The 23,920-nt window shown below is 45.3% G+C and overlaps 1 protein-coding gene across 2 annotated transcripts in view; it reads right to left on the bottom strand.

Annotated features, from left to right (window-relative positions):
• The window catches only part of Col6a5 (collagen, type VI, alpha 5), a 106,394-nt gene that overhangs the window by 53,719 nt on the left and 28,755 nt on the right, over nucleotides 1–23,920 (bottom strand). For both annotated transcript variants that reach the window (NM_001167923.1, XM_030244492.1), the window contains exons 7-20: nucleotides 20,972–21,547; nucleotides 18,254–18,829; nucleotides 15,972–16,312; nucleotides 15,791–15,872; nucleotides 13,407–13,549; nucleotides 11,128–11,220; nucleotides 8,398–8,451; nucleotides 5,853–5,924; nucleotides 5,525–5,551; nucleotides 5,351–5,395; nucleotides 5,206–5,259; nucleotides 2,667–2,729; nucleotides 1,308–1,373; nucleotides 858–911 (exon numbers count right to left, since the gene is read on the bottom strand). In NM_001167923.1, the coding sequence (NP_001161395.1) occupies nucleotides 858–911; nucleotides 1,308–1,373; nucleotides 2,667–2,729; nucleotides 5,206–5,259; nucleotides 5,351–5,395; nucleotides 5,525–5,551; nucleotides 5,853–5,924; nucleotides 8,398–8,451; nucleotides 11,128–11,220; nucleotides 13,407–13,549; nucleotides 15,791–15,872; nucleotides 15,972–16,312; nucleotides 18,254–18,829; nucleotides 20,972–21,547 (2,246 nt within the window). The remainder of the gene's footprint in view (nucleotides 1–857; nucleotides 912–1,307; nucleotides 1,374–2,666; nucleotides 2,730–5,205; nucleotides 5,260–5,350; nucleotides 5,396–5,524; nucleotides 5,552–5,852; nucleotides 5,925–8,397; nucleotides 8,452–11,127; nucleotides 11,221–13,406; nucleotides 13,550–15,790; nucleotides 15,873–15,971; nucleotides 16,313–18,253; nucleotides 18,830–20,971; nucleotides 21,548–23,920) is intronic.

A 23,920-nucleotide genomic window follows, 5' to 3' on the forward strand; every position in this document is an offset into this window, starting at 1 on the left:
ATACAGGAGGCAGGGGCAGAAGATTTTCTGTCAGTTTGAGGCCAGCCTGATCTACATGGTGGGTTCCAGGCCAGCCTGGTCTATTCATAGTGACTTCCAAGCCAGCCAGGGGTAGGTAGAAGGACTCTTCTTTCCGCCATACCCCATAAAATAATTATCATCTCTCACTTCAGTAATCCATAGAAGGTAATGTGGTTTCTTTGTTAGTCCTTAAAAATTGAAGAAAAATCTAATGTCTTATTTGGGAGGAGGTAGGATTGATATCACAAGATGCTATAAGCTACCCCAGGGCCTCCACTGAGTTGGCTTTCAGTGTTGGTCCTAATAGCCAGGGTTTGGGAGTCCATTCGGGAAGAAGCCACTCCTATGCTCCCTTTCCACTGTCAATGTGTAAACACCTTGAGATTGTGTCCACCCAGCCCATAATGTTCTGACGTAGCTCCCAGATGCTAAGTTAGGAGAGTGTGTATGTTCAAGTCATGGGCTCCCTTCAAAGGCATTCAGAAACACCTTGAAAGTTAAAGGCAAAGGCAGCCTGAAGAATGCTGTCTTTTAGTCACAGATGATTTTGCCTCCCACAGCCACCAGCTGTAGATGTTTGGCAGTATCTGAAAAGACATTTTTGGATGTTTACTAAGGGGTAAGCAGATGAGGAGAGCTTGGGGGTATTGCTAAGCATCTTACAAGGTGCAAGACAGTCCTTCCTAAGAAAGAATTCTCTCAGGCTCAAACGGTGAGTGGAGTTGAGATTTTAGAATGCCTGAAAATGTACTCTCCAGGCACAGGTCTGCTGTCTCTACTATGTCTCTGTGACCATCACAAGTGATAAGGGAGAGAAATATCTGGGACATACTTACCCTGCTTCCTTTGGAGCTAGGACGGCCATGTGTCCCCTTCTGCCCAGTTATCCCCTAGAACCACAAATAATTTCCCAAAGCCGTAAATCAAGAGCAGGTTATAAGTCCTGAGTAGGTTATAAAGCTGTCAGCATGAAATATCAAATGTCATCAAGATGGCAGAATAAGGGAGTCATGCTGAACCAGTCTGTAGAGGACAATGGTGGTGAAATGGCCAGCAAGGACCAAGATAGGAGTAGCAACATAGCATAAGTAAATGGTGACAAGTGAGGTATATCAGCACTTCCTAGACATTAATAACACCCCCCAAATGTATAGGCTACTTCCAACATACTTTATTTTCTTCTATCTATAGATGACTTGGTGGGTGTTTGTTCATACACCTCCCTAAACTTACTTAGCTCAACAACAGAATCAGTCAACTTATCTATGTAACACAGATCCAATTACTTGTCTTCCTCGTTCTCCTTTCTCGCCCTTCTGGCCTTTGATGTTGCTGTCTTTTCCTGGGTCACCCTAGGAGATAATTTCAGAAATGATTAGAGTCCAGAAACGCCACAGTGAGGGAGTTAACTCATCAGTTCGGATACAGAACCTTGCTATAGAGTCCAGCCTGGCCTTGAGTTTGTGGCTAAGGAGCCCAGGCTGGTCCTTAACTCACAGCTAGTCTCTTGCCTCAGCCTTTTGCGTTCTAGGATTACAGGTATGTGCCCCACATCAGCCTTTCTTTTCCTTTTTCTTTTTCTTTTTCTTTTTCTTTTTCTTTTTTTCTTTTTCTTTCTTGTGTGGTACATGGACTTAAAGCCAAGGCTTAGTACACATCAGGCAAAATTTCTGTCACTGACAGATTTTTTGAGATGTTCAGGCTGCCTTGAACTGGAGATGCTCCTGTATCAGCGACCTGCACAGCTGGAATTCAAGGATAGTGCCACCAGGCTCTTTATTTAATAGTATAAGTGTTAAGTAGGCTTCCACAGTCTCAACCTGGGGGCATGACCCCTTTGGCAATCCTCCATCTCCAAATACATTTCCATTACAGTTCATAACAGTAGCAAAATTATAGCTATGAGGTAGCAACAAAAATAACGTTATGGTTGGGAGTCACCACAACATGAGGCACTGTATTAAAGGATAGAAACATTAGAAAGGTTGAGAGGTGCTGGGGTAATTCAAGCTAACGGATGAGATGTAAGAAAAATCTCCAACTTGAAACTCTTAATCTATTCCAGAGGAGGGGGTTTGGTGACTGATGCAGTGTTCTAAGAGTACATGCTGTGCACTAACTTTCCTGCAATGTGGCTTCACTGAGGCGCTGGTCCAAACCGTGCCAAGCCAGTCCCTTGGCTGTGGAATGAAAGCCTCCTATAATTGAGTCTGGAAGAGAGAATCTTACTAGGGTTGTAGGTCCATGGTAAAATGTTTGCCTAGCAGGCACCGGGACCTGGGTGTGAGTCCCAGTGCTGTTAAAACAACAAACAAGCAAACCATGAATAAATCAAGCTCTGGGCTGCACTTTCTATCTGACAAATAAAACAAAGGGAGTTTTCACTATAGAAAGTTGGAAGTCTCAACACACTGTGAGAACTCAAGCAATGGAACTTTAGATCCCCGTTCTAAGCCTTTAAAATAATCAGTCCATGTTAGATTTGTATAGGTTTCCCCCCAACTAAGAAATCCCCAGGTAACAAACCTTCCTGCCCAGCCCCCAAGGCCAGCCCTTGCCTGTACTTCAGTGGAAATCACTATGGAAAATGGGAGCTGAATTGTGCTGAGATAAAATTTAGAGCTAAGTAGGATCTGGTAACTTACGGGATCCCCTGGGAAGCCCTTCTCGCCATCTTCCCCAGCAGCGCCTCTGATGCCTGGGTAACCCTGAAAAAGATGGATGGATGGATGGATGGATGGATGGATGGATGGATGGATGGAGAGACAGAACAAAACAAAATGTGCCTCTGTGTTATCTTGTATGTGGTTTTTATAATGGCATTAAATGCACATGGAGAGGATAGTCAATCAGATGAAATAATTCATGTTTTCCTGCCTCTCCCAGGTGTCCTTAGACTTCCCAAGTTCAAGTTTAGGCCACGGTCAGGCTGAAAAGCAGGAAACCTTCTCGTGGTCAAGTGCAGAGTTGTGCAATGGGACTTTCAGCTGGTGGGGGAAACTCCATGTTCCTTTTACCATCTTTGGCTATGTGGCACTGTAGCTAGTGGAACGGAAGGGTGGGATTTTTTATTTCAATGAATTTAAATTTGAACAGTCACATATGGACATTGGCGTTACAAGTGGAATTAGATGAATGTTGGAGACTCAACTACAAACGAAAGAACCAATGCATCACAGGGGAGAGAGGAAAGAGAAAACAAGCAAGAAAATGGGGGCAGACAGGAAGTTGTCTCAGGGGAGAGAGAAGGATGCGCCAGCAGAGGCTTACCTTTTGACCTCGAGTCCCCGGGCATCCCACGACTCTTCTGTCTCCTTGAAGCCCATCACCTGAGAGTGGCTCCTTGTACCAACATCCCTATTACCTCATCCCTGGCTGGTCCCTGCATGCACCTAATAGATCGTGTGCCTGTTCTTTTTGTAACTGCTTTACTTCAAAGCTCACATCCCATCCAGCCTCAATCACTACAGACCCAACCCGTAAGCCTTCCTTATATCCATGGCAACCCCAACGGTCCCTGCACTACTTCCAAATAGTATTTCTGAAACAGAAATTTAATTGCTGTTTAAACTCTTTCATGCATGTACATACACGTATACACACACACACACACACACACACACACACACACACACACACACACACAGCCTTATGGCTCACTGGACCTGTCTGAGTTTCTTCTTACAACTTATTGAAACCCATCTTCCTCCACCTGAACTCTGTTCCTTCCAGGCAGAGCAACTGCCAGTTTGGCCCCAGTCTCAACTGCTTACTTACCCTTGGTCTAGAATGTTTCTCCTCCACATCCATGCCTTGCTAACTACAGTTCACTCCTGGTTTCAAGAAAACTTCCTTGACACCCTACCTCCAAGCTGACTGGGATCAGAACGACCCCAAGTGGTCCCAGCCATTTCTGTGTACTATAGGACCCTCGAGGGTGAGGAATGACATGTGGTCCACCCACATCACTGGATCCCTGACAAATAACTCAGTGTCTGGTATGTTAGAGATGCTCACAAATATTGATACATAAATGGGTCAGGACATAAAGGCAGAGTCGGCTGGGGTCAGAACATAAAGGTGGAATGGGCTGTTGGGATGAATTTAAAATAAACAAAGTATTTCACTAGGATTTATAACTCCAAAGCCACCCAAATTAACTCTTTCATTTTCTTTGGTTTTGATGTTAGGAAAGAATATAAAGGCCCATAGTGGCCAAACATGTTCACTTGCAGACCTCTGAAAAACATAACTACAGAAATAGCTCCCACAGTGACCTTTCCTATCTGGAAATTCCCAAAGATCACATAGTAGTCATGGCGACTTGAATGAGAAACTAGTGGCAGCTAGTGGCACTGTTTGGGGAGGTTCTGGAACCCATAGAAGGTGGAGCCTTGCTGGAGCACATCACTGGAGGCTGGCTTTGAGAGTTTATGGTCTATTTCCCATGCCCCCTCTCTTTCCTGTATATGAATGAATATGATCAGCCAGCTTCCCGCTGGCTGCCATGCAGGCCTTCCCCACACCTGTGAGGACCCAGTCCCTCTGGAACCATAAGCTAAAACAAAGCCTTTCTCCCTTACGTTGCTTTTAGCCAAGGAATTTTTATCACAGCAACAGAAAAAGAACAATACAGTAGTCCATGTGCCCCAAACAGAAGAGCGCCATCTTGTTTGTTGGCAATGGGCTTTCATTATGTGATTGGGATGGCTAATTTTGTCAACCTGATTGAGTTTAAGAAACATTCAGGACCCTATGAGGCAAACCATTTGTCTCTGAGGGTTGCTGGCCAATCCCAAAAGGTTTAAACTGAGAAGGGAAGACCCACCCTGACTGTGGATGCCACCTCCCCATGGGCTGGGGTCCTTGGCTATATAAAATAGGACTAAGAAAGGGCTGAGCATTGGTTGACCCCCTTCTGTTTCCTAGTCAGTACCACGCACCAGGACCCTCTAACCACCATGCTTTCCCCACCAAAACAGATTGTGTTCCTTTGAATGGTGAGACAAAATAGTTTCTCCCTTAAGCTCGGGGGCTTCTGGGTGGTACCAGGCATTTGGTCACAGCCAGAAGAAAGGTAACCAAGATGCTGGAAAAGTCAGCTGTCAATTTTATCCCCAACTGCCAGTGCAGCTAACAAGGCGGGATCTGTCACCAGGGACTACTTAATTAGTGAAAAGTTACCTGATTGCCAGGGTCACCTTTTTGTCCCTTTCCCCCACGAAATCCGTAAAATCCCTAAACAAACATAAGACAAAAATCTCACTTAAAACAATCTGCCTCAGAATGGCTTCATGCTAACTCAAAGAAGAAGAGACAGGTGGCTCACTTCTTCTCCATCCAGTCCGTCCAGCCCGTCCTCTCCATGTTCCCCCTAAGGGATGACAAGAAGTCAGTACAGTTGGTGGCAGTCCTGAAGCAGCCAGGAGGTCTCTGACTTGTGCTTGCTAGGAAATGAATCCGAAGTAGGAGGTCAAACTTGCCTGAGAAGGAGATACAATACCTGAGCTCCTGAAAATCCTTTGACTCCCTGCAAAAGATGAAACATCTGTCACTCCAGGGTCAAAGACTTGAATGGAGATTCTAACTCTGCAGCAGGAAGCTGGATGCCTCTCTTGAGAGTGTTGGCTTGCATTGTCTTTCTAATTACTTCTGCCCACACACCCAGATAAAGCTTACAAGTGGAATTAGATGAATGTTGGAGACTCAACTACAAACGGAAGAATCAACGCGTCACAAGGGGAGAGAGGAAAGAGGAAACAAGCAAGAAAATGGGGGCAGACAGGAAGTTGTCTCAGGGGAGAGAGAAGGATGCGCCCGCAGAGGCTTACCTTTTGACCTCGAGTCCCCGGGCATCCCACGACTCCTCTGTCTCCTTGAAGCCCAATTTCTCCTCGTCTTCCCTAAGAAGTGAATTTAAACATATATCCAAAGTTATACCAACTTGAGACAAAGCGATTCCTCCTGTGATCCTCCAGTTCCTCTCAGGCTTTCCCTGTCAGCCTTCAGGAGTCCCTCAGGGGTCACAAATGGGTTGAGGGTGAGCTCGCCTGCTCCACTCTCTCATCAGACAGTGCAGTCAAAGGCTCAGAAGCCACTCTGCCTCCTGCCTCCGAGCCACAGTCCTAAGTCCTCAGCAGTGCCATGATATCATGCCCAGAGCCCTGATGCCACCCTGGAAAGCAGCTCAGTGCCCAGGGCTAGAGCTGAGTGGGAACAGAGAGGAAAACAAATTACTGCAAGAATGGAGCGCAAAGGCAGACGAGACTGCCCTCAGGGAGAGGCATCAGTCGGGAAAGTGCTTTCTCTGTAAGCGGAAGGTTCCCAGTTTAATCTCAGAACCCACATTTTAGAAATTCAACAACAGTGGCATGTATTTAATCCCAGCTCTAGGAAGAAGGGTCAGAGACAATGGAACCCAGCTGTTCTTGCTGGCTGGCCTATCCAAATCCACAAACTTCATGCCAATGAGAAACCCATCTTTAAAAACTACTAATAAAGTGCAGGCCGCGTGCTGGCGGTGCACATGTGTAACCCCAGCACTCAGGAGGCAGAGACAGGCAGATCTCTGAGTCTGAGGTCAGCCTGGTCTATGGACTTCAAGGACAGCGAGGGCTACACAGAGAAACCATGTCTCCAAAAAAAAAAAAAAAACAAAAAACAAAAAAACAAAAAACAAAAAACAAAAACTGAAAAAAGTAAAAGAAAGTAGATTGCTCCTGAGAAACAACACCTGGGATTGACCTCTGGCACGTGCACACACACACACACAAAACCCACACACACATAGATACACACATACACACACACAAACAGACACACACACACACAGCCATTCCTCACAGTCTAGGTCTGTCCAAAGTCAGACTATCCACACAGGAAGAATATTTAAGGTCAATATGTTTCTCATTAACCCTAACTTTCCCAGGAAATATTTGGAAATGGCCAAGAGCCAGAGTTAAACACATTTAGAGAAAACAACCATGGGCTACCCGAGTGTGGGGGCCTACTGTCTCTGGGACCTGGGACCGGACCAACATGTGAGGGATTATGCAGATTAAGTTATCTTCTGAATATGCCTCTGAGGAATATTCTTGTTTAGGTTAAATTTTTTTAAAAAAGAAACAAACAAACAAACAAAAAAACCAAATAAACAAACCCACCCTAAGATATCACACCATGAGATACCACATCATGGGTGCGGTAAAAAAACGAAAGCACCTGGGGAGGGGGGCACCTGGGGAGGGGAGGCTATCTGGAGAAGAGGCTATTTGGAGGGGCTTGGGGGGGATGAGTGGCTTCCTGAGTGTGGATGCAATGTAAGCAGATGTCTCATGGCACGCCCACTGTGATGAACCATCCCCTCACATCAGAAGCCAGTGTAAATCCCTCCTTTCTTAAGAGGCCTTTGTTTGGACATTTTTTTAGAAGAAAAATAGCTAACACAGCTTCCATATGAGGGAAGGGGCAAATGAGCCTTCTTCTATCTGTCTTGCTTCCTTTACTCTGAAGATGGATTGGGCCCTACACGACCTCAAGGGGTTGCCCACAGCCACGGGTGGCTGAGAGGACCTTAGTCATCACAATTTCCCATAGCCTGTACTTACAGCCTGCTATGGGCCCTCAGCAAGGCAGAGAGGTGACTCACCACACACAAAGGCATGCTTATACTGGCGTGGCAGTGTTGGAGACCACACTGGGGTACAAAGTGAGCCAGGTAGTGTATTCCCTAAGCCATCCTTTCAAAGTAAGCTAGGCTAGCCTTGAGTCCTAGAAAAACGATGAGAAAGCTAAATGTCCTGGTCAAGGTCTAGCTCATAGGTCAGTCCTTGGAAGTCTCATTCCAGAGTCTGAGCATTATAAACCGAGCACTCTGTTTGCCTAGCAAAGACACCCAAGAGTCTTCAGTCCCTCCACATTCTACCCAAGGGTGATAGGTCAAGTGACAGCTCTGGTTTTAGAGTCAAATATTGAGGCTTCCAAACCTCCAGGCAGCCTTTAGTCATGAAGTCATGCTCTTGGGGACAGCCTGCACACTTCCTCTCCGTGATTGAAGGACCTGTGCGCCATCACTGGGCTAAAAGGAGCTCCCAGGAAGATAAGCTGCTCCACCCTGTCTAGAGACACAGGGGAGAATTCCAGACCCCCAACACTGATGTGAAAACAACAACAATCCCATCCCTGGCAGGTGAGCCATTCCGGTCCACAGCTTCAAGTTGATGGAGAGGAAGGAAGACAGCCCCTTCCTCCACAGCACTAGTTTAAAAGGAAAACACACACACACACACACACACACTCTTTAGCCCATAAAGCTTTTCACAACAAAGAAAACCAATGAGTGTGGGTTCACGGGGATGGGGGGCAGTGCTGACTTACAGGGTCTCCGTCCTCTCCCCTGTGTCCTCTGCTACCTTTTGGACCTGAAGAACCCTAGGAGGAAAGAGAGAAGGCCATTGAACCATCCTCTGTCAGTACAGACTCTTGAAGTAAGTCATTAGGCATTCCAGGCTCGGCCCTCCCTTGAACATCGGATGGACTTTGGGCCAACAAAGCCATGGGTTGCAGAGAATCCAACATCTGCAGCTGGCCTTTTCCTTGGCCTCATCTCTGATGAGGAGGAGATCCTCCTGGTGATGGATGAGGGTCCACGCTTATATCCACGGTCATCATTTTTAATATGGATATTTATTGTTTTCTATATGTGCTGGCAGGCTTTGTGTCAACTTGACACAAGCTAGACTCGTCAAAGAGCAGAGAGCCTCAACTGAGAAAATGCCTCCCTAAGATCAGGCTGAAGACAAGCCTGGAGGGTGGTTTCTTAACTGCTGATTGATAGGGGAAGGCCCAGCCCATGTGGGTGGTGCCACCCTGGGCTGGTGGTCCTAAGTTTCATAAGAAAGCAGGCTGAACAAGCCACGAGAAACAAGCCAGTACGCAGCACCCCTCCCTGGTCCAGCCTATTTAAGTTTATGCCCTGGCTTCCTTCAGTGGTAAATAGTAATATGAAAGTATAAGCCAAAAAACCCTTCTCTACTCAAGTTGCTTTTCATCATGGTGTTTAATCACAGCACTAGCAACCATAAGACTATGTGCATGCGTGTTCGTGTGTGTGTGTGTGTGTGTTTGTGTATGTGTGTGTGTGTATGTGAGTGTGTGTATGCATGTTTGTGTATGTATGTGTGTTTGTGTGTATATGCATGTTTGTGTGTGTGCATGTTTGTGTGTGTGCATGTTTGTGTGTGTATGTGTGATTGTGTGTGTATGTGTATTTGTGTGTGTATGCATGTTTGTGTGTGTGCATGTTTGTGTGTGTATGTGTGTTTGTGTGTGTATGTGTATTTGTGTGTATATGCATGTTTGTGTGTACGCATGTTTGTGTGTATGCATGTTTGTGTGCATGCATGTTTGTGTGCATGCATGTTTGTGTGCATGCATGTTTGTGTGTGTATGTGTGTTTGTGTGTATGTGTGTATGTGTGTTTGTGTGTATGCATGTTTGTGTGTGTGTGTGTGCACTCACACATATGTACATGGGTGCAGGAAGATGTGGGATTCAGAGAAGGGCCCTTGGAGCTGGAGTTACAGGTGGTTAATAGAATCTTGATGTACATGTGGGAACTAAACTCAGATACTCGGGCAAGCACCTGAGCCACCTCTCCAGCTCCATCCTTGAAAAATCAAAAACACCTACAAAGGGCTCATCTGACTCTTCTGCTCTGATAAGAGCCATCTTTAAACTAAGTCACTTTCTGCAGGCCACAGTTTAGCGGCTTTGTTTACTTGTAATAAAGGTCTGTTGAGATTTGCTTTCCGATCCTCTACTACAGATCTTTCTATGCCCTGGAGCACAACTCTACTGATATGCAAGAGGAGAGAGTTCAATAAACGGAATGTCACAATTCAGCAAAACACTCTGGATAAATTATCCTTCAACACGGACAGCCAGAGCAGAAATCCTCAGCCAGGATTATAATCCTTTGGTTTTGGATGGAAGAGAAGGAGCAGTGGATAAAGATGCTCGTTGCCAAGACTGGTGACCTGTGTTCAATTCCCAGAACTCCCAAGGTGGAAGCAGAGACCGGGTTACTGCAAGTCGCCCTCTGCCCTCCACAGGTCACCGCTGCACAGTCATACCCCCCAACCTCCAAAAAATAAATAATTTAAGTCTTTTTGAAATATTGAAGGGAAGAAATGAAGGCTAAAATTGTTAAAATGAAAATACTTTTATCACAAAAAGTTCTTTTACCCTGACACCTCAAATCCATTTGAAAACGCATATGCAGTGAATACAATATAAATGCACAGTTTAATTGTTACAGTGACTTTTGTGCCATTACTTTATGTGACATCTGTGTAGGACATCACCCAGCCAAGAATTGAAACATTGCCAGTCCCAGGCACAGGGCCACCCCATCACAAGCACTCAGAACCCACTACCCCTAGCCCACCTCAGGGGTACACTGTTAACTCTTAAGATAATAAAGTAAAGTAAAGATAAGTCACTGCTTAAATATGCATTCTCAGAATAGATAGCCTCACTTTAATAACCTAGCTATATATTCTCATATATATATATAAAGCCATACTTATATATTCTCCTGCTTCATCTTTTCTACTTTCTGTAGTCATTACAATGTAGGTAAAAATTCATTCATGTTTTTTAATGAATGTAGTTCATCTGTTTGCATTGACATAGTCTTCCATTGAAAATGCCATGACGCATTTTCCCATTCTATTCCTCTGTGATTGATCTTCTATAATCCTGTCTTTTATTTTTGCAGCTTGGTCTCATTTACTATTGGAAACCCACAACCCTCTCCACTATTTGGACACTTTCAGACTGTCTAAAGCATATTTAGAAAGTCTAAGTTGCAAACCCCCAAAACAGCCTCACTAGAGATATGGAAGAGAAAGGGGGAGCTGTTCTCAGCGTCATTATCCAGAGTGAGCCCTTCTGATCCCAGTCCTATACTGTGGAAATTACAGAAAATGCCCAAGGCAATCACATTCTATCGAGCAAAGGTTGCAAATTCAACTGTTGCATTTCAGCCCCACTCACAACAAAGCAAGGCACATTAGAGAAAAAAGAATCACAACCAAACAGCACCTTTGAGGCTTGGAGTCCCCGGGTTCCATGAGGTCCTGGAATCCCCGGACATTTACAAAATGTACAGCAGCAAGCCCTTTCTGCGATGTTTCCCTAGAGAGAGAGAGAGAAATGTTAAAGGAAACAAAGTGGGATGATCCACGATCATCAGGGATCTTCTCACATAAGAACCCTGTTCAGACACATCATATGCTACTTACAAACTCAGGCCCTGCCTTTGGGAGAGGGCTGCAAGCAATAAGGGGCTTTATGACTTGGATTGTAGAGAGAGTACCAGGCCAACAAATGGTGTGGGCAGCATCCCCACTCAAGGAACAACCTCAGCTAAGGGGAAGGGTACAAAGCACATACATGGCCACAGGTCAAGTTAACTGGAGACATGTTGATTCCTACTTGACAATCTCCTGGAATTTCTATTGTACAAATTCTTGGGAGCTGTTTAATGGCATTAGAGGCTGGTTGATCTGTTGATACCCTAGGTATTCATTCAGTGACAGGACAATGGGAGGAAGGGTAGGGAAAAAAACAAATTATGATGTTTTGAGTGCAAATCAAAACTTTAAGGTAGCAGGGTGATCGGGTGTCAGAGGCAGGTAGAGTATTTTGACTTGAGGATAGTCTTGTCTACATAGAGAGTTTTGAGAGAGTTAGAGATACAAGGTGAGATTCAGTTGATAGATAGATAGATAGATAGATAGATAGATAGATAGATAGATAGATAGATAGATAGACAGACAGACAACCATTATTGTTGTATTGTCTCATACCTAGTAGGATGGCTACTCTTCAAGAAAGGATGCAGTGAGGGAGTAGACAATAGGAAATGACAGGAAGGAGAGAAGGAAATAGAGGAGGAAGGGAACAAATAGAGAAGGAAGGGGGGAAACTAAACACATCAAGTATCCAGGAAGATGTGGAGAAATCAGAACTTGTAAAACATGAAAAACAGTAGACATGTTCCTCGAAGCACTAAACACAGAGTTATCATATTCCACAATCCCATTTGTGGGTACACACACAAAAGAACTGAGCACTGGATCTTGAAGAGATGTTTGCTCATGCTCATCTTTGTTTATCATAATGTCATTCACCTTTGCTAGGGGGTAGAAGTGACCAAAGTGTCAGGGGAGAGGAGAATGGATAAACATAGTGCAAAGGAGGGAATCCTGTCACAGGCTACAGCATGGCCGAGCCTTGGGGACAATACGCTAAGCCACTCCCAAGCAGACAAATGCTGCCTGAGGCCCAGATAAGGTATCTTAAGCAGAGAAACTTTTAGGTTCAGAGTAGAGTCGGGGCACTGGGCTCTGTAGAGTCGGGGCAGAAAGGGGTCATACAGCTAGTTGAGGATTTACAGGTTCCAGTCTTGTAAAATGGAAACGTCCTAGAGGTTTGAACAGCAGTGTGCACACGAGCTAGTGCAGCGGTCAGCCTTGACTGTCAACTTGATAACATTTATAGTCACCATGGAGACAAACCTCTGGATCTGTCTGGGAGATTTTTCTCAAAAGGTTACTTAAGGTAGGAAGACCCACACTAGATATGGGCTGCTGGAGCACCATCTCACAGGCTGGATAAAAAGGAGGAATCTAATTACAGTAACACCCAACTCTGCTTCTACACTGTAGATGCAGTGTGACTGGCTGCCTAAGGTTCCGGCTGCCTAAGGTTCCAGCTGCCTGAGTTTTCCCCGGCATGAAGAGCTGTATCCTCCAATTGCAAGTCCCAATAAACCCTTCCTGCCTTAGCTGCATTTGCGGGTAGTTTGTTCATGAATACCAGACAAGAAACCAATACAATCACATACTGTATACTTCAAATTGCTGAGATAAGAAATACTACATTTCTACCATAATAACAAAACCCAAATGTAGTTAATAAGAAACTTTTTAAAACTAATAACCAAAGACATGTCAATTTCAATGCTTGAGAACACTGGGGAAGATATAATGTGACAGACTTTTGGTTTTTTTTTCTTTTTTCTTTTTTTTAATATTTTTTATTACATATTTTCCTCAATTACATTTCCAATGCTATCCCAAAAGTCCCCCATACCCTCTCCCCTACTTCCCTACCCACCCATTCCCATTTTTTTGGCCCTGGCGTTCCCCTGTACTGGGGCATATACAGTTTGCATGTCCAATGGGCCTCTCTTTCCAACTCTTGTATGTTTTAACGTCCTACATGTCATGCATTTAACTTAATAGCACAAACAGCAGCCGTCTAGAAAGACAGAGACTCTAAGTGGGTTCTTGTGCTTGAGGTAACTAATAACTCACCAGGTACTGTGAGAGCGTCTTGCCCAGGTCTAGCATCCCAATGGTCAGCTGAGTCCTGTAGTCAAATCCTTTTCCAAATTCAAAGCTGGAAAACTCATCGTGACCGAATGTGTTAAGGGACACCACCAACAGAGCATCAAGTCCTAGTTAATAAAGGTTACCCTGTGAGTAACCCAGGGGCTCACCCACTCAGTAAACATTATTCAAAAGCAGAACATGGAAGAGCCAATCAGCAGAGGCAGCAGGACTCCCGATATACCAACAGCAGACTCACCTGCATTTCTGAAATCTTGTTAGACTCTTGTCTCTGACTTAGCATGAAATTCGTCCCGTCCCCCCCCAAAAAAAAAACCATCCAAGAGAAATTATTGATAAAACAACTGAAAAAATGCCAGCAGAAAGTAGTGTTCAATATCTCACACGAATTCTGATTCAACTCTTGGGCATTCAGGTGTGATTTTTAAGAAGTGCATTGTTTATCTTTGGGGTGGGGTTCTGAACTTTCTGGAATACCTATTAAAACCAGTGATCCCCCAGGGTCCCCAACTCTGGGTGTTTCCTATCTCAGATGAATGTATCAGTTCATTCACTCATTCACTGACTCATTAATTCCTCCACTACCTGCTGACTCATCCATCCTATCATGACACAAGCATTTGCTTCTTGGAGCCTGTTGTAGGCTGATTATTGTAATCACCAGCATGACAAGATGAGTGTGCCAGGCACACTCCTTCCTGTGTCAGCGTTCGTGAACTAATTGGGAAGACAGACAGAATCAGAAAACTCAGAGTTCTCTGGGAGAGAGCACCAAGCAATGAATCAAGCTTTGCTTGATATAATACTCCTGACAGTCTCAGGGGACATGGGAGGACAGTCTCAGGGGATATGGGAGGACAGTCTCAGGGGGTATGGGAGGATCCTTGGAGAAAGTGGTGGGTGGCTAAGCTGACTCTGAAGATGAATAGAAGTTGGTCAAAGGAAAGAACCAGGCATGGGTCAATAGAAGACTAAGAATGGAGGGGTGTGTGCGGAGCTCTACTGGAGACTAAAAGGAACGAGGCTGTAAACCTTGAAGAAGGAAAGTGCTGTGTGCTGGAGCATCTGGAATGCACTTGGGCTGGAGCAGGAGCAGAAGCAAGATTCTGCAGTTTCAGGTGTCATATTAAAGAAGTTGCCACATAACCTAAGGGCCATTAGAAGGTGCTGAAGGGATCTAAGGGAGGCAGATGGCACCACCCAGCAATAAAGCAGGAAGCATTATGATTTTAAGGGGGGTATCTAGGAAAACTGAATCCCCAAAGCCAGTCTGGTGCTCCTTCAAGGCAGTCTTAGACGATGAGTCATATTTGACAGCTAAGGGACTTCTCCTTTAGATGAAGATTCCTCTCGGCTTCTCCATCTCACCCTGGGCTCACCAAAGCTGGTGGATACAGAGGTAGGGTGAGAAGTGCTTGTGCTAGCCCACACTGCTACCTTCCACAGGGATAACCAGAAACAATGAGAGGCATCTTAGGTCAGACACCCTAGAAGCCCAATCTGAGAGGAGAAAGTGTGAGCAAGTGGGGGGAGGGGGGTGCAGGGGGGGGGAGAGGAGGGGGGAAGTCAGCAAAGAGAAAGCCGTGAGCAGGGTTTTATCTCAGCCTTGGCTGCATCATGAGAGACTCTGAAGTATTAACTGTGCCAGAGTTGACCCACTTGAGGCAAGAGCACCAGACTTCTATATGCCTGCCTCATTGAAAGCCACAGTCACTGTGATGAGACTCCATCTAACCCCTCCTGTAATGGCTACTCTTCTTTGTCAACCTGATTGACTTAACAAGCACCAAGGGTGTTAAATGAGCCACAGCCTTGGGTATATCCATGTGAATGTTTCTAGCTAGGTGGAAGACCTGCCCTCAATATAGACAGTTCCACCTCCTGGACGGGAGTCTTGGAGAAAAAAAGAGAAAGCCAACGGATGTCCAGAATTCCTTTCTTTGCTTCCTATCCCACTGAGATATGTGCAAGCGACTGCCACCATGGAGCCATCTGCTACTATGAGCTGCCTCCACCATGCCTTCCCCACCACGATAGACTGTGTCCCCCTAAACGTGAACCAAGAGAAACATCTACTTCCTTAGCTACTTCCTATCAACAAACTACCCTCAGTCCAAGGAGGTGGGTTCATCAAGGGCACATGTCTGAGGAAGGCTGCAAATGTAAATGGGTGGCTGTAGTATCGCATCATTAAGGGGAGAAAAATGGGAACCGATCAAAGCATATTGCACACATCACCAGAAGTATCTTCTGCAAATGGCTACACAGATCCCAAGATCTTAGAACACATAGGGCAAAGACCTGGTCCCATACTCCAAGCTCCACTGTGTGCATCTTCCACCCATTACCTGCTTCTCTGAGCCTGTCTGACTGCCGCTCCAGCAAGGTGATGCTTTCACCCTGGAGACCGTCTGAGAAGATGAGCAGAACCTACAGAAAGAGAGAAGGAAATGGGATGACATAACACTGAGGTATAACGGGGAACAGATGAACAGGCTTGCGGTGGAGAATGGAAGGTAGGCTGTATACCTGGCCCCTGGATGCAGATCTTTCCTCAAACATGTCCCAAAGTGACTGCAAGAACGGTGCATCCAGATGAGTTGGTCCACGGACTGTGACGTGCAACAAGCTGTCAAACGCTGCTTTCTGATAGATCTGGAACTTGGCTGGGAACTCTTGGTCACTGTTCACCTTAAAGGCCAGGCTCACCTGCGCCTCTGCACCTGCACCACAGCTCACCCCTCTGATAGAGGTGATGTCCTCCAAGATGCCCGGGAGGTAGGATTCTAAGCGGGGATGGCCCTGGAACAAAGGCTGGCCCTGACGGTGAGTGGAAATGTCGAACCCGACCACTACATCCACAAAGCAATCTGGAGACCAAAGAAACGAGGCTAGATTAATCAGCAAGCAGGAGCAAAGGACTGCGGAGGGGGTTGGAAATAGGAGAGATGATTTTGTCATACTCCAGGCAGTGTGCAGCACCCAGAGGATGCCCAAGAAAATGAAGATACTGGCTAGTCTACCAACATAAAACACACTTCCTCTGGCCCCTTCATATGTAACAAGTTTCAGTGCAAATTGTAGTTTTATGTATGTAGATAAGTTTTCTTGATTTTAAAGATAACATATTCTGATTCATATAAATATAACATATTAAATAATTTGACCTGTCCTGGAGATTATTCAGTTTCTAGAAGTCATAAATGTAAAATTTTACAAAGACAGGTGGCTCACGTTGGTGAGTCAAATGGCCTCGGAGTGAAGACTGTTATCTGGAGAGCAGATGGAGCCGCATGCCTGTCCACAGCCAGCAGCAACTAAGAGTGGCCAAGTGGTAAATGAGGCCCCGTGTTATTAGATCCATTTTTAAAGTAAAGCCTGAGAGCTGTACCGTCTCCAGTTTGTAAGCACAGTCAACTAACAAGTACATTACCCCGGCTAGACAGAATGAGCAAGTCGCATGTTGGGTCCCTTCTGTTCCTTGCCGGTTGCTCCTTCTCAGACTAGGGGACATGGTGGTGCTACTCCAGAGTAAGGACTCTGACTAATTCTAGCCCCAGAGCTCTTCCTTCATCTTACCTCCACACAAGTACCCAAGCAGGACACGAAAAAACAGGGAGCACTTGGAGAGCCTGACACATGCTATAAAGGATGCAGTAGCCTCCAGCATCATGGCTCTGGAGATGGCAGTAGGGAGGATTACTGCCCATACACAAATTCCATATAGTGAGAAATGCCTGCTTCTGTGGTGTCTTCCCAACTCCTAGCCCCAAATGCACAGAACCTGAGTGCCCTGTGGCTCCTGCCAGCTGCCGCTGAAGAGTGACATCCCTGTAGAATACCATTCTACAGTTTCCTGACCTCACACCCTGCCAAGCTGATTCCTCTACAACATCCAAGAGGCTTTTACAACCATTTACATTTGTGGATTACGTAATCTGTAAAGATAACTAAAATCTTTACTACGTTACGATCATGAAGATGTTATTCTTAAAAAGGGAAACAAACCAGGGCTAGACAGATGGCTCAGTAATTAAGATCACGTGTTGCTCTTGCAGAGGACCCAGAATCAGCTTCCAGTGCCCACAGGCTGGCTCACAACCATTTGCAACTCCAGTTCCAGGGGCTCTGACACCCTCTTCTGACTTTTGTGGACCACTGCAGCCACACCCACATGGTAGCTGCGAGCAGACAAGTTCCACAGGATTGGATGCCCTCTTCTAGTCCCTAAGGTCATTGAGGTCACTGCATGCATATGGTCCACAGACATACAGGCAGGCAAAACATCCACACACAAAAGCAAAACCATAAAAATAACATTTTTACAAATCTACTCTATACATATTTATAAATATATATATATGTGTATATATATATATACACATATACACATAAACAGCACATACAACACAGAGTCTGTTACTAGTTTAACACAATATTGAAACAGTTAAAGTTTCAATACTGAATATTCATTTTTCTTACATCCTACCAGATGAAAGACACGATCCTTCATCTCCTTGTACAAGGGACAGAGCTCCGTGTATGAAAGGAGCAGAAACTCTGGCTGTAGTGAGAAGACAGGGATGTCTACAAGACACAGCCAACCCTATCCCCTTGTGCTCTGTACCCAATCCTGCCACTGAGGAAGGTTGACTAATCGAGAGCTTCCAGGGAGAAGCAGCAATCGATGTCTCCTCTCAGCACACGGTGTTCTAAATGGATTCCTCAGGGGCTAGCCCACAGTATACCCTTATGAAACAAAGGCACAGGAAGCCTTGGTTGATAAAACCAAACAACAGCAAGACACTCACTGGCTTTCCCACAGCTCTGGCAAATTTCACGAACCATTCTCTTCTTCACATCCACATTCTTTAGCTTATTAAAGTCTCGGAAAGTAATTATCTTTTCTGAATTGCCTGTGATGGGCAGAAGCTGTTCCTTATAAACATCCCCTATGCCCAAAGCCAGGACACAGATGCCAAGGTCTTTCAGGACCTTTACCGCGTCTGTCACATCATAGCGTGGAGAACTAGATGTTATAACAACCAGAGTCTGAGGGACACCAGCGTTCCTTCTCCCGCCAACGGATGGATCAAACATGTCACTCACATGCTTGAGAGCAAAGTCAAGGCGTGGCAACCCCTTGCTCTGGGCCACACTGTGGACCTGAGACTTCCACTGAGTCTTGTTCAGAGAGCTTTCCAACTCAATAATTTCCTGATACCGGCTCCCGTATTGAGCCATCCCAATCTTCATTCTTTGAGACTCAATGTCAAAATTATCAATTAAGTCTGACAAGAAAGTTGTCATGGTAACGAACTCTGAATCAGACACCATGTCAGAGCCATCACAAAGGAAAATCACATCAGCTTCCGGAAGGTTACAAGCTGGAACAGAAAGGAGAAGTATAAATTATTTCCTCATGCATCATTCTAAATTGTTCCATTACTGAGCTACTCAAATTGCTTTGCTAAATACTTAAATTGTTTTGCATTAGCAGGGAATTGAGATAAATTAACAGAGGAGAGACTCAGTGATTGGACTGCAAAGAGAAGGAAAAATATCAGGAAAGGGGAGGATAATAGACGTTTTTCAAAGTGTAATTATATTTGCATGAGGTATTGAGAAAGATACTGCAGGCTATTCAGAAAGGAAGTAGGTAATTTGAACAGATTGAATACTCCCATGAAGAGATATTTTGCAAGCCTGGAAGTCTCTGCAATGTCTGCAGATCAGAAGGGGCGAGGTAGCAATACCACAGTGTATTGCTGAAACTTCTGTTGTTGCTGATGTTGCCAGTTTACATGTGTATTAAATAGTATCATTTCCAAAATTCTTTGGGCATGCACTAACATCGTAATTCCCAACCAGCTCATGACACATTCTAACTGTGCATGTATAGAAAGGGGAATTCAGAGTTGGGTAGATTCATAAAAGCACATAAAATAGACTTTTTCTACTTCAGTTTTCTAATGTCTCAATATTAGACGTGTATGAAACAAGTGTGCACTGTTCATAAACATTGCACAGGACCATCCCCCTGAAGCTCAATGTGAAATTTTCTAAAACCAAGAGATAACTTTCTCCAACCTCCAGTCAGAGTCCCTGGCTCTGAACAGCAGAAGGGCAATCACAGATGGAAACCATTGGTTGCCCAGCGTCACACAATTCCCCGTGAAGCAGAGGGGCAGACACAGAGCCAAGCTGCCCAGACAAGCCTTCAAGAAAGATTAAGCTTCTTGCAGTGAGTGGAAGCTCCAGCTGTCAGCTCCTTCAGGTCTGATTTCCGTATAGAGATGTCTTGCAAATGACATCTTTCCCAGGGCAGTTCACACTCCCTCCTCACCCCATCCTTGCCATCTTAGCCTGATGCTGGGCAGCCATCTTGGGAAGTGCTTGCACCAGTGCTACTAAGTTTACAGCCTCATTGGACATGCATCACGGGCTAACTTCTGCCTACCCTGCCTTTCTTTTTATTTCACAAGTGTGATTCCTTAAAATGTGTGTACCCCAAACTCCATCTCAGCATCCACTTCTGAAAGGTGTCATAGGAGACAAGAATAAAGTAGCATGCATATTCCTAGGACAAAACCAGGGTTAGTGATGTACTGGATTTGGCAGGGACCCAGTAATGAACAAGAGGCTGATGAACCCGCAGTCATTTGATGGGGGCAGATGAGAGAAGCTCACCACATTAAGCTATGCACTAAGTGCTAACACCAAGAGAAAGACAAGTGTGCGAGTCTGGGAGCATGGAGCAAACAAAGCTTAAACTTGTTAAGTAGATTGGCTACAGGCAAGTGATAAGCTGATCACAGGGGTTAGAACGAAGTGCACAAAGAGGTGAAGAAATTTCAGAATAGGAAAGAAGACATGAGAAGGGATAAGATGGGATAAGTGCACAACGGTTGGAGAGAGTTAGAAAGCTTCCAAAATGCTGTAGACAGTGGTGTGACATAGTCCAGTGTGTGTAAGATACATCATAAATTTTTGAGAGTGACCCACATGGCAACAGGACAGATGGGTGGAGGGGTGATACACACACTCAGACACACACAGAGAAGAATAGGTACACATGCATATATCACACACCTAAAAGCTCAGATACCATCATGGAACAGAAGGGAGAAAGATTGTAGGAGCCAGAGGTTGAAGAGGACCAGATAATACAGCGTCTTGAGGATAGGAGAGTAGCTGTGACTGAGTCTTGCATGAGATCAATAGGTGAGCATTCTGTCATGGAAGTGGGAGGGATCACCAGTCTTCATCCCTAACTGAGGAACTGTTTGCAGTGGGTGGCTTCTGGGGGAAGTAGACTCGCTTTTCTTTAAGGGTGTCTAGCCCCACAGCTAGCCCCACATCCACAAGTATCTGGGCAGCCCAAACTGGAAAAGAAGATGTGAAGCTGGGGGAGTGGAGGCGAGAGGTGGGTCTGGGAGAGGTTAAAGGAAGGAGGGGGTGTGAATATGATCAACACACATCATAATCAAGTCTCAACAAAGTATTAAACAATAGTTATGACGGCTTACTCTCTTGTGAATTATTACACAGAGTCTCTTGCAGAGGCAGGTAAATATCTCTCAGTTTGTCAAAGTTGTCTACATGGACAGTGTTTTCTTTCTTCCCTGCCATGGTCTCCAGTTCATCTTGGTTGGCATTTCCTACACCCACTGCAAAGATGGTGATGCCTTTGTCTCTGAGTTCCCGTGCTGCCTCGTCGAGTTTATCTCGGTCGTGGGACACGCCATCCGTGATGACAATCATCAGCTGCCTCACGTTCTGCGTCAGGCGGCTGCCATGCTCTTCTGTGAACAGGACGTTGGAATGCTGAAGAGCCTTGGCAGTGTAGGTCTCCCCTCCGGTGTCCCTGGGCCTCCTCAGATGCTCAGCAATGGCTGATCCACTTGAGTAAGTGTTAAGATAGAAGAGGATCTCGGGATGGTTGGAGTATGTGAGCGCTCCAATCTGCACTCGGTCCCTACCAACGTCTGCCTTCTTCACCAAGTGGATGGTGAGGTTCATCATGCTTTCTTGCTCACGTGGACCTATGCTGCCTGAGTGGTCCAGCACAAACACGATGTCTAAGAGTTCGATCCTCTTGCAATCTGAAAAAGAAGTAAACACCAGGCACTCACAAACTCCACCATGCCACCTACATACACTGAGGGAATATGGTCAACGTTTGCCATGAGCATTCTAGGTACACGGCGCCCCAACCTCATTACCCATGTCTCATCTCTCTCATATGTGTATAGCTGTGTGCATGTGGAGGCCAAAAAGCAACCTCGGGTTTCACTCCTCAGAACACCATCTACCTTGGTTCTGAAACAAGGTCCCTCACTGGTCTAGAACTTGCCAAGTAGGTTAGGCTGGATGGCCAGCAAGCCCCAAGGCTCTGACTGTCTCTACCTCCTCAACACTGAAGTTATAGGCACATGTTTGAAAACTCTGGCTTTTTCAATGGAACCTGGGGATCAAGCTCTGATCTTTATATTTTTGTGGCAAGCACTTTGCCAGTTGAGCCCCTGTCTCACTTGGTTCTACAAGGTGGTTGCTGGCATTTTTATAGCTCAGCCAAGGGCAAGTTGCAGAGCAGGATTCTAAGGGCACACGCGCCCTTAACTAAGGGGCTTCATGGCTGATGGCCCTTATACCGCACTATTCCATTCTGTTGCATCTCTGATCCAAGGGTGCCTCTGCTAATTAGCTTTCAGCATAAAAACAACGTCAGAGGCCAATTCAAGGACAATAATAATGGGAGACACGCTAGGGTTTGCAAAACAAAACACAGCCTGCTGTCTTGGAGAGTTCAGGAACTCTTTGTGTAGGCTGGGGATTATATTCCACTCTCTATGGCTCCAGCTGTCTTCTGTGGCCCCAGTACACAAACCTCCCCAGATGTATCATGGAACTCCCCACTTAATGTGTGCTCCATCCTGGCCTCCAGAACTCAAACGTAGGAATGGATGGATATGCGGATGGGAGAATGAAAGTGCCCATCTCTGTTTCCCTGGCCCCATGCCCTCTTCCATTTTCAAAGCCAACAGACCACTCTGGTGCTCTTCAAAGTCTAGACTCTCGCGGTAATTTTTTTCCTTTCCTTGATAACCTAGGCATCTGCCCTCCAAAGTTCACGTCATCCTTGACTTCCTACCAGCCTGTTTTACCTCCAGTCTTTATTTCAGCCAGTGAGGCTCTCAATTATTCAAGTCGGTTGCTATATGAGGCAGTTTTACCTTATGTTCCAGACAGTGCTCTGCCAATGTTAGTATTTATCAAAATGAAGAGTCTAAAGTTGAAGGCCTGGTCCTTTAGTACACCTCTCAACGCTATCAAGAACCTGAGAATCACTGCCACATGTAGAGAAAGAAGACTCCAGTTAGGTCGTTACTGGAGAGTCCCAAGATAACACCCAAAGCTCAGGTTGCAACAGGTGTTTCATTTGTTAACTTTCTAAAAATTCTGAACACCCAGTTTTGAAGGATGAAACCCAATGAATGTTTCTATGCTGCCAGGAGAACACACAACAGACTTCTGATGGTTTCACTTGCTCCCTTAGCTGTTTCCAAAACAGATGAGGGCACATGACAGGCTTTTAAATGTGAGCCTTCAGGCCTCGTGCAGCTCAATAGCAAGCTCTAGTTCAAGAGAGGTTAAATCAGATAGCATCTGGGCTGGGATGCAGTTCAGTGGCCTAGCACTAGTGAGGCAGGAAGCTCAATTCCCAGCACTAAAAAAAAAGGGTGGGGGGTTGACTCAAACTGAGTATTGCTCAATACTTTTTAAAAAGCACTATAATTTATGAGAGAAATGTGGTAACCTTAAGCCATCAGGGAGAAAGGCACACACTATAATTTCACAAGTGATAGTATATGAAGAGACAAATGCCTAGCTGCCAGAAGACTACCAATCAATAAAAATGCACACTGTGTATTTAAAATATGAGGGATGTTCTTGGTAGATCGGAGCTGTCGAGGTTACCATTTAATTCAGCTAAAAGGAAGATGCATGGATGCTTCTAATTACTTCCTGCCCTGGATGATATTATAGAGGCATGAAAGCATTCTAATTGACTAAAAGTAGAAGTAAAAATATCTATGGAGACAGAACGAATTAATGGGAAGGGGGCCAAGAAGGGAAGAGAAGAGAGGGTATGTGGGTATGGGAGAATATGCTCAATTCTATATTTTTTTTTCAAATAAAGAGAGTTTTTTAAACCAAAGAAAAGGGAGCTGGGAGGGTGGCTCAGCAATTAAGAACACTGAGTGTTGTTCCAGAAGACTCAGGTTCCGTTTCCAGCACCCACATGGTAGCTCACAGCCATCGGTAGCTCCAGTTCCAGGGGGTCTGAAACCCTCTTCTGACCTCTGTGGGCACTGAGTGTGTGCGTGTGGTATACAGACATCCATGCAGACTAAGCAGCCATACACATAAAAATATGGGTACGACTCAAAACTTAAAACACTGAAGTCTAGGAA

The sequence above is a fragment of the Mus musculus genome, chromosome 9 (assembly GCF_000001635.26).
Source record: "Mus musculus strain C57BL/6J chromosome 9, GRCm38.p6 C57BL/6J".
NCBI lineage: Eukaryota > Metazoa > Chordata > Mammalia > Rodentia > Muridae > Mus > Mus musculus.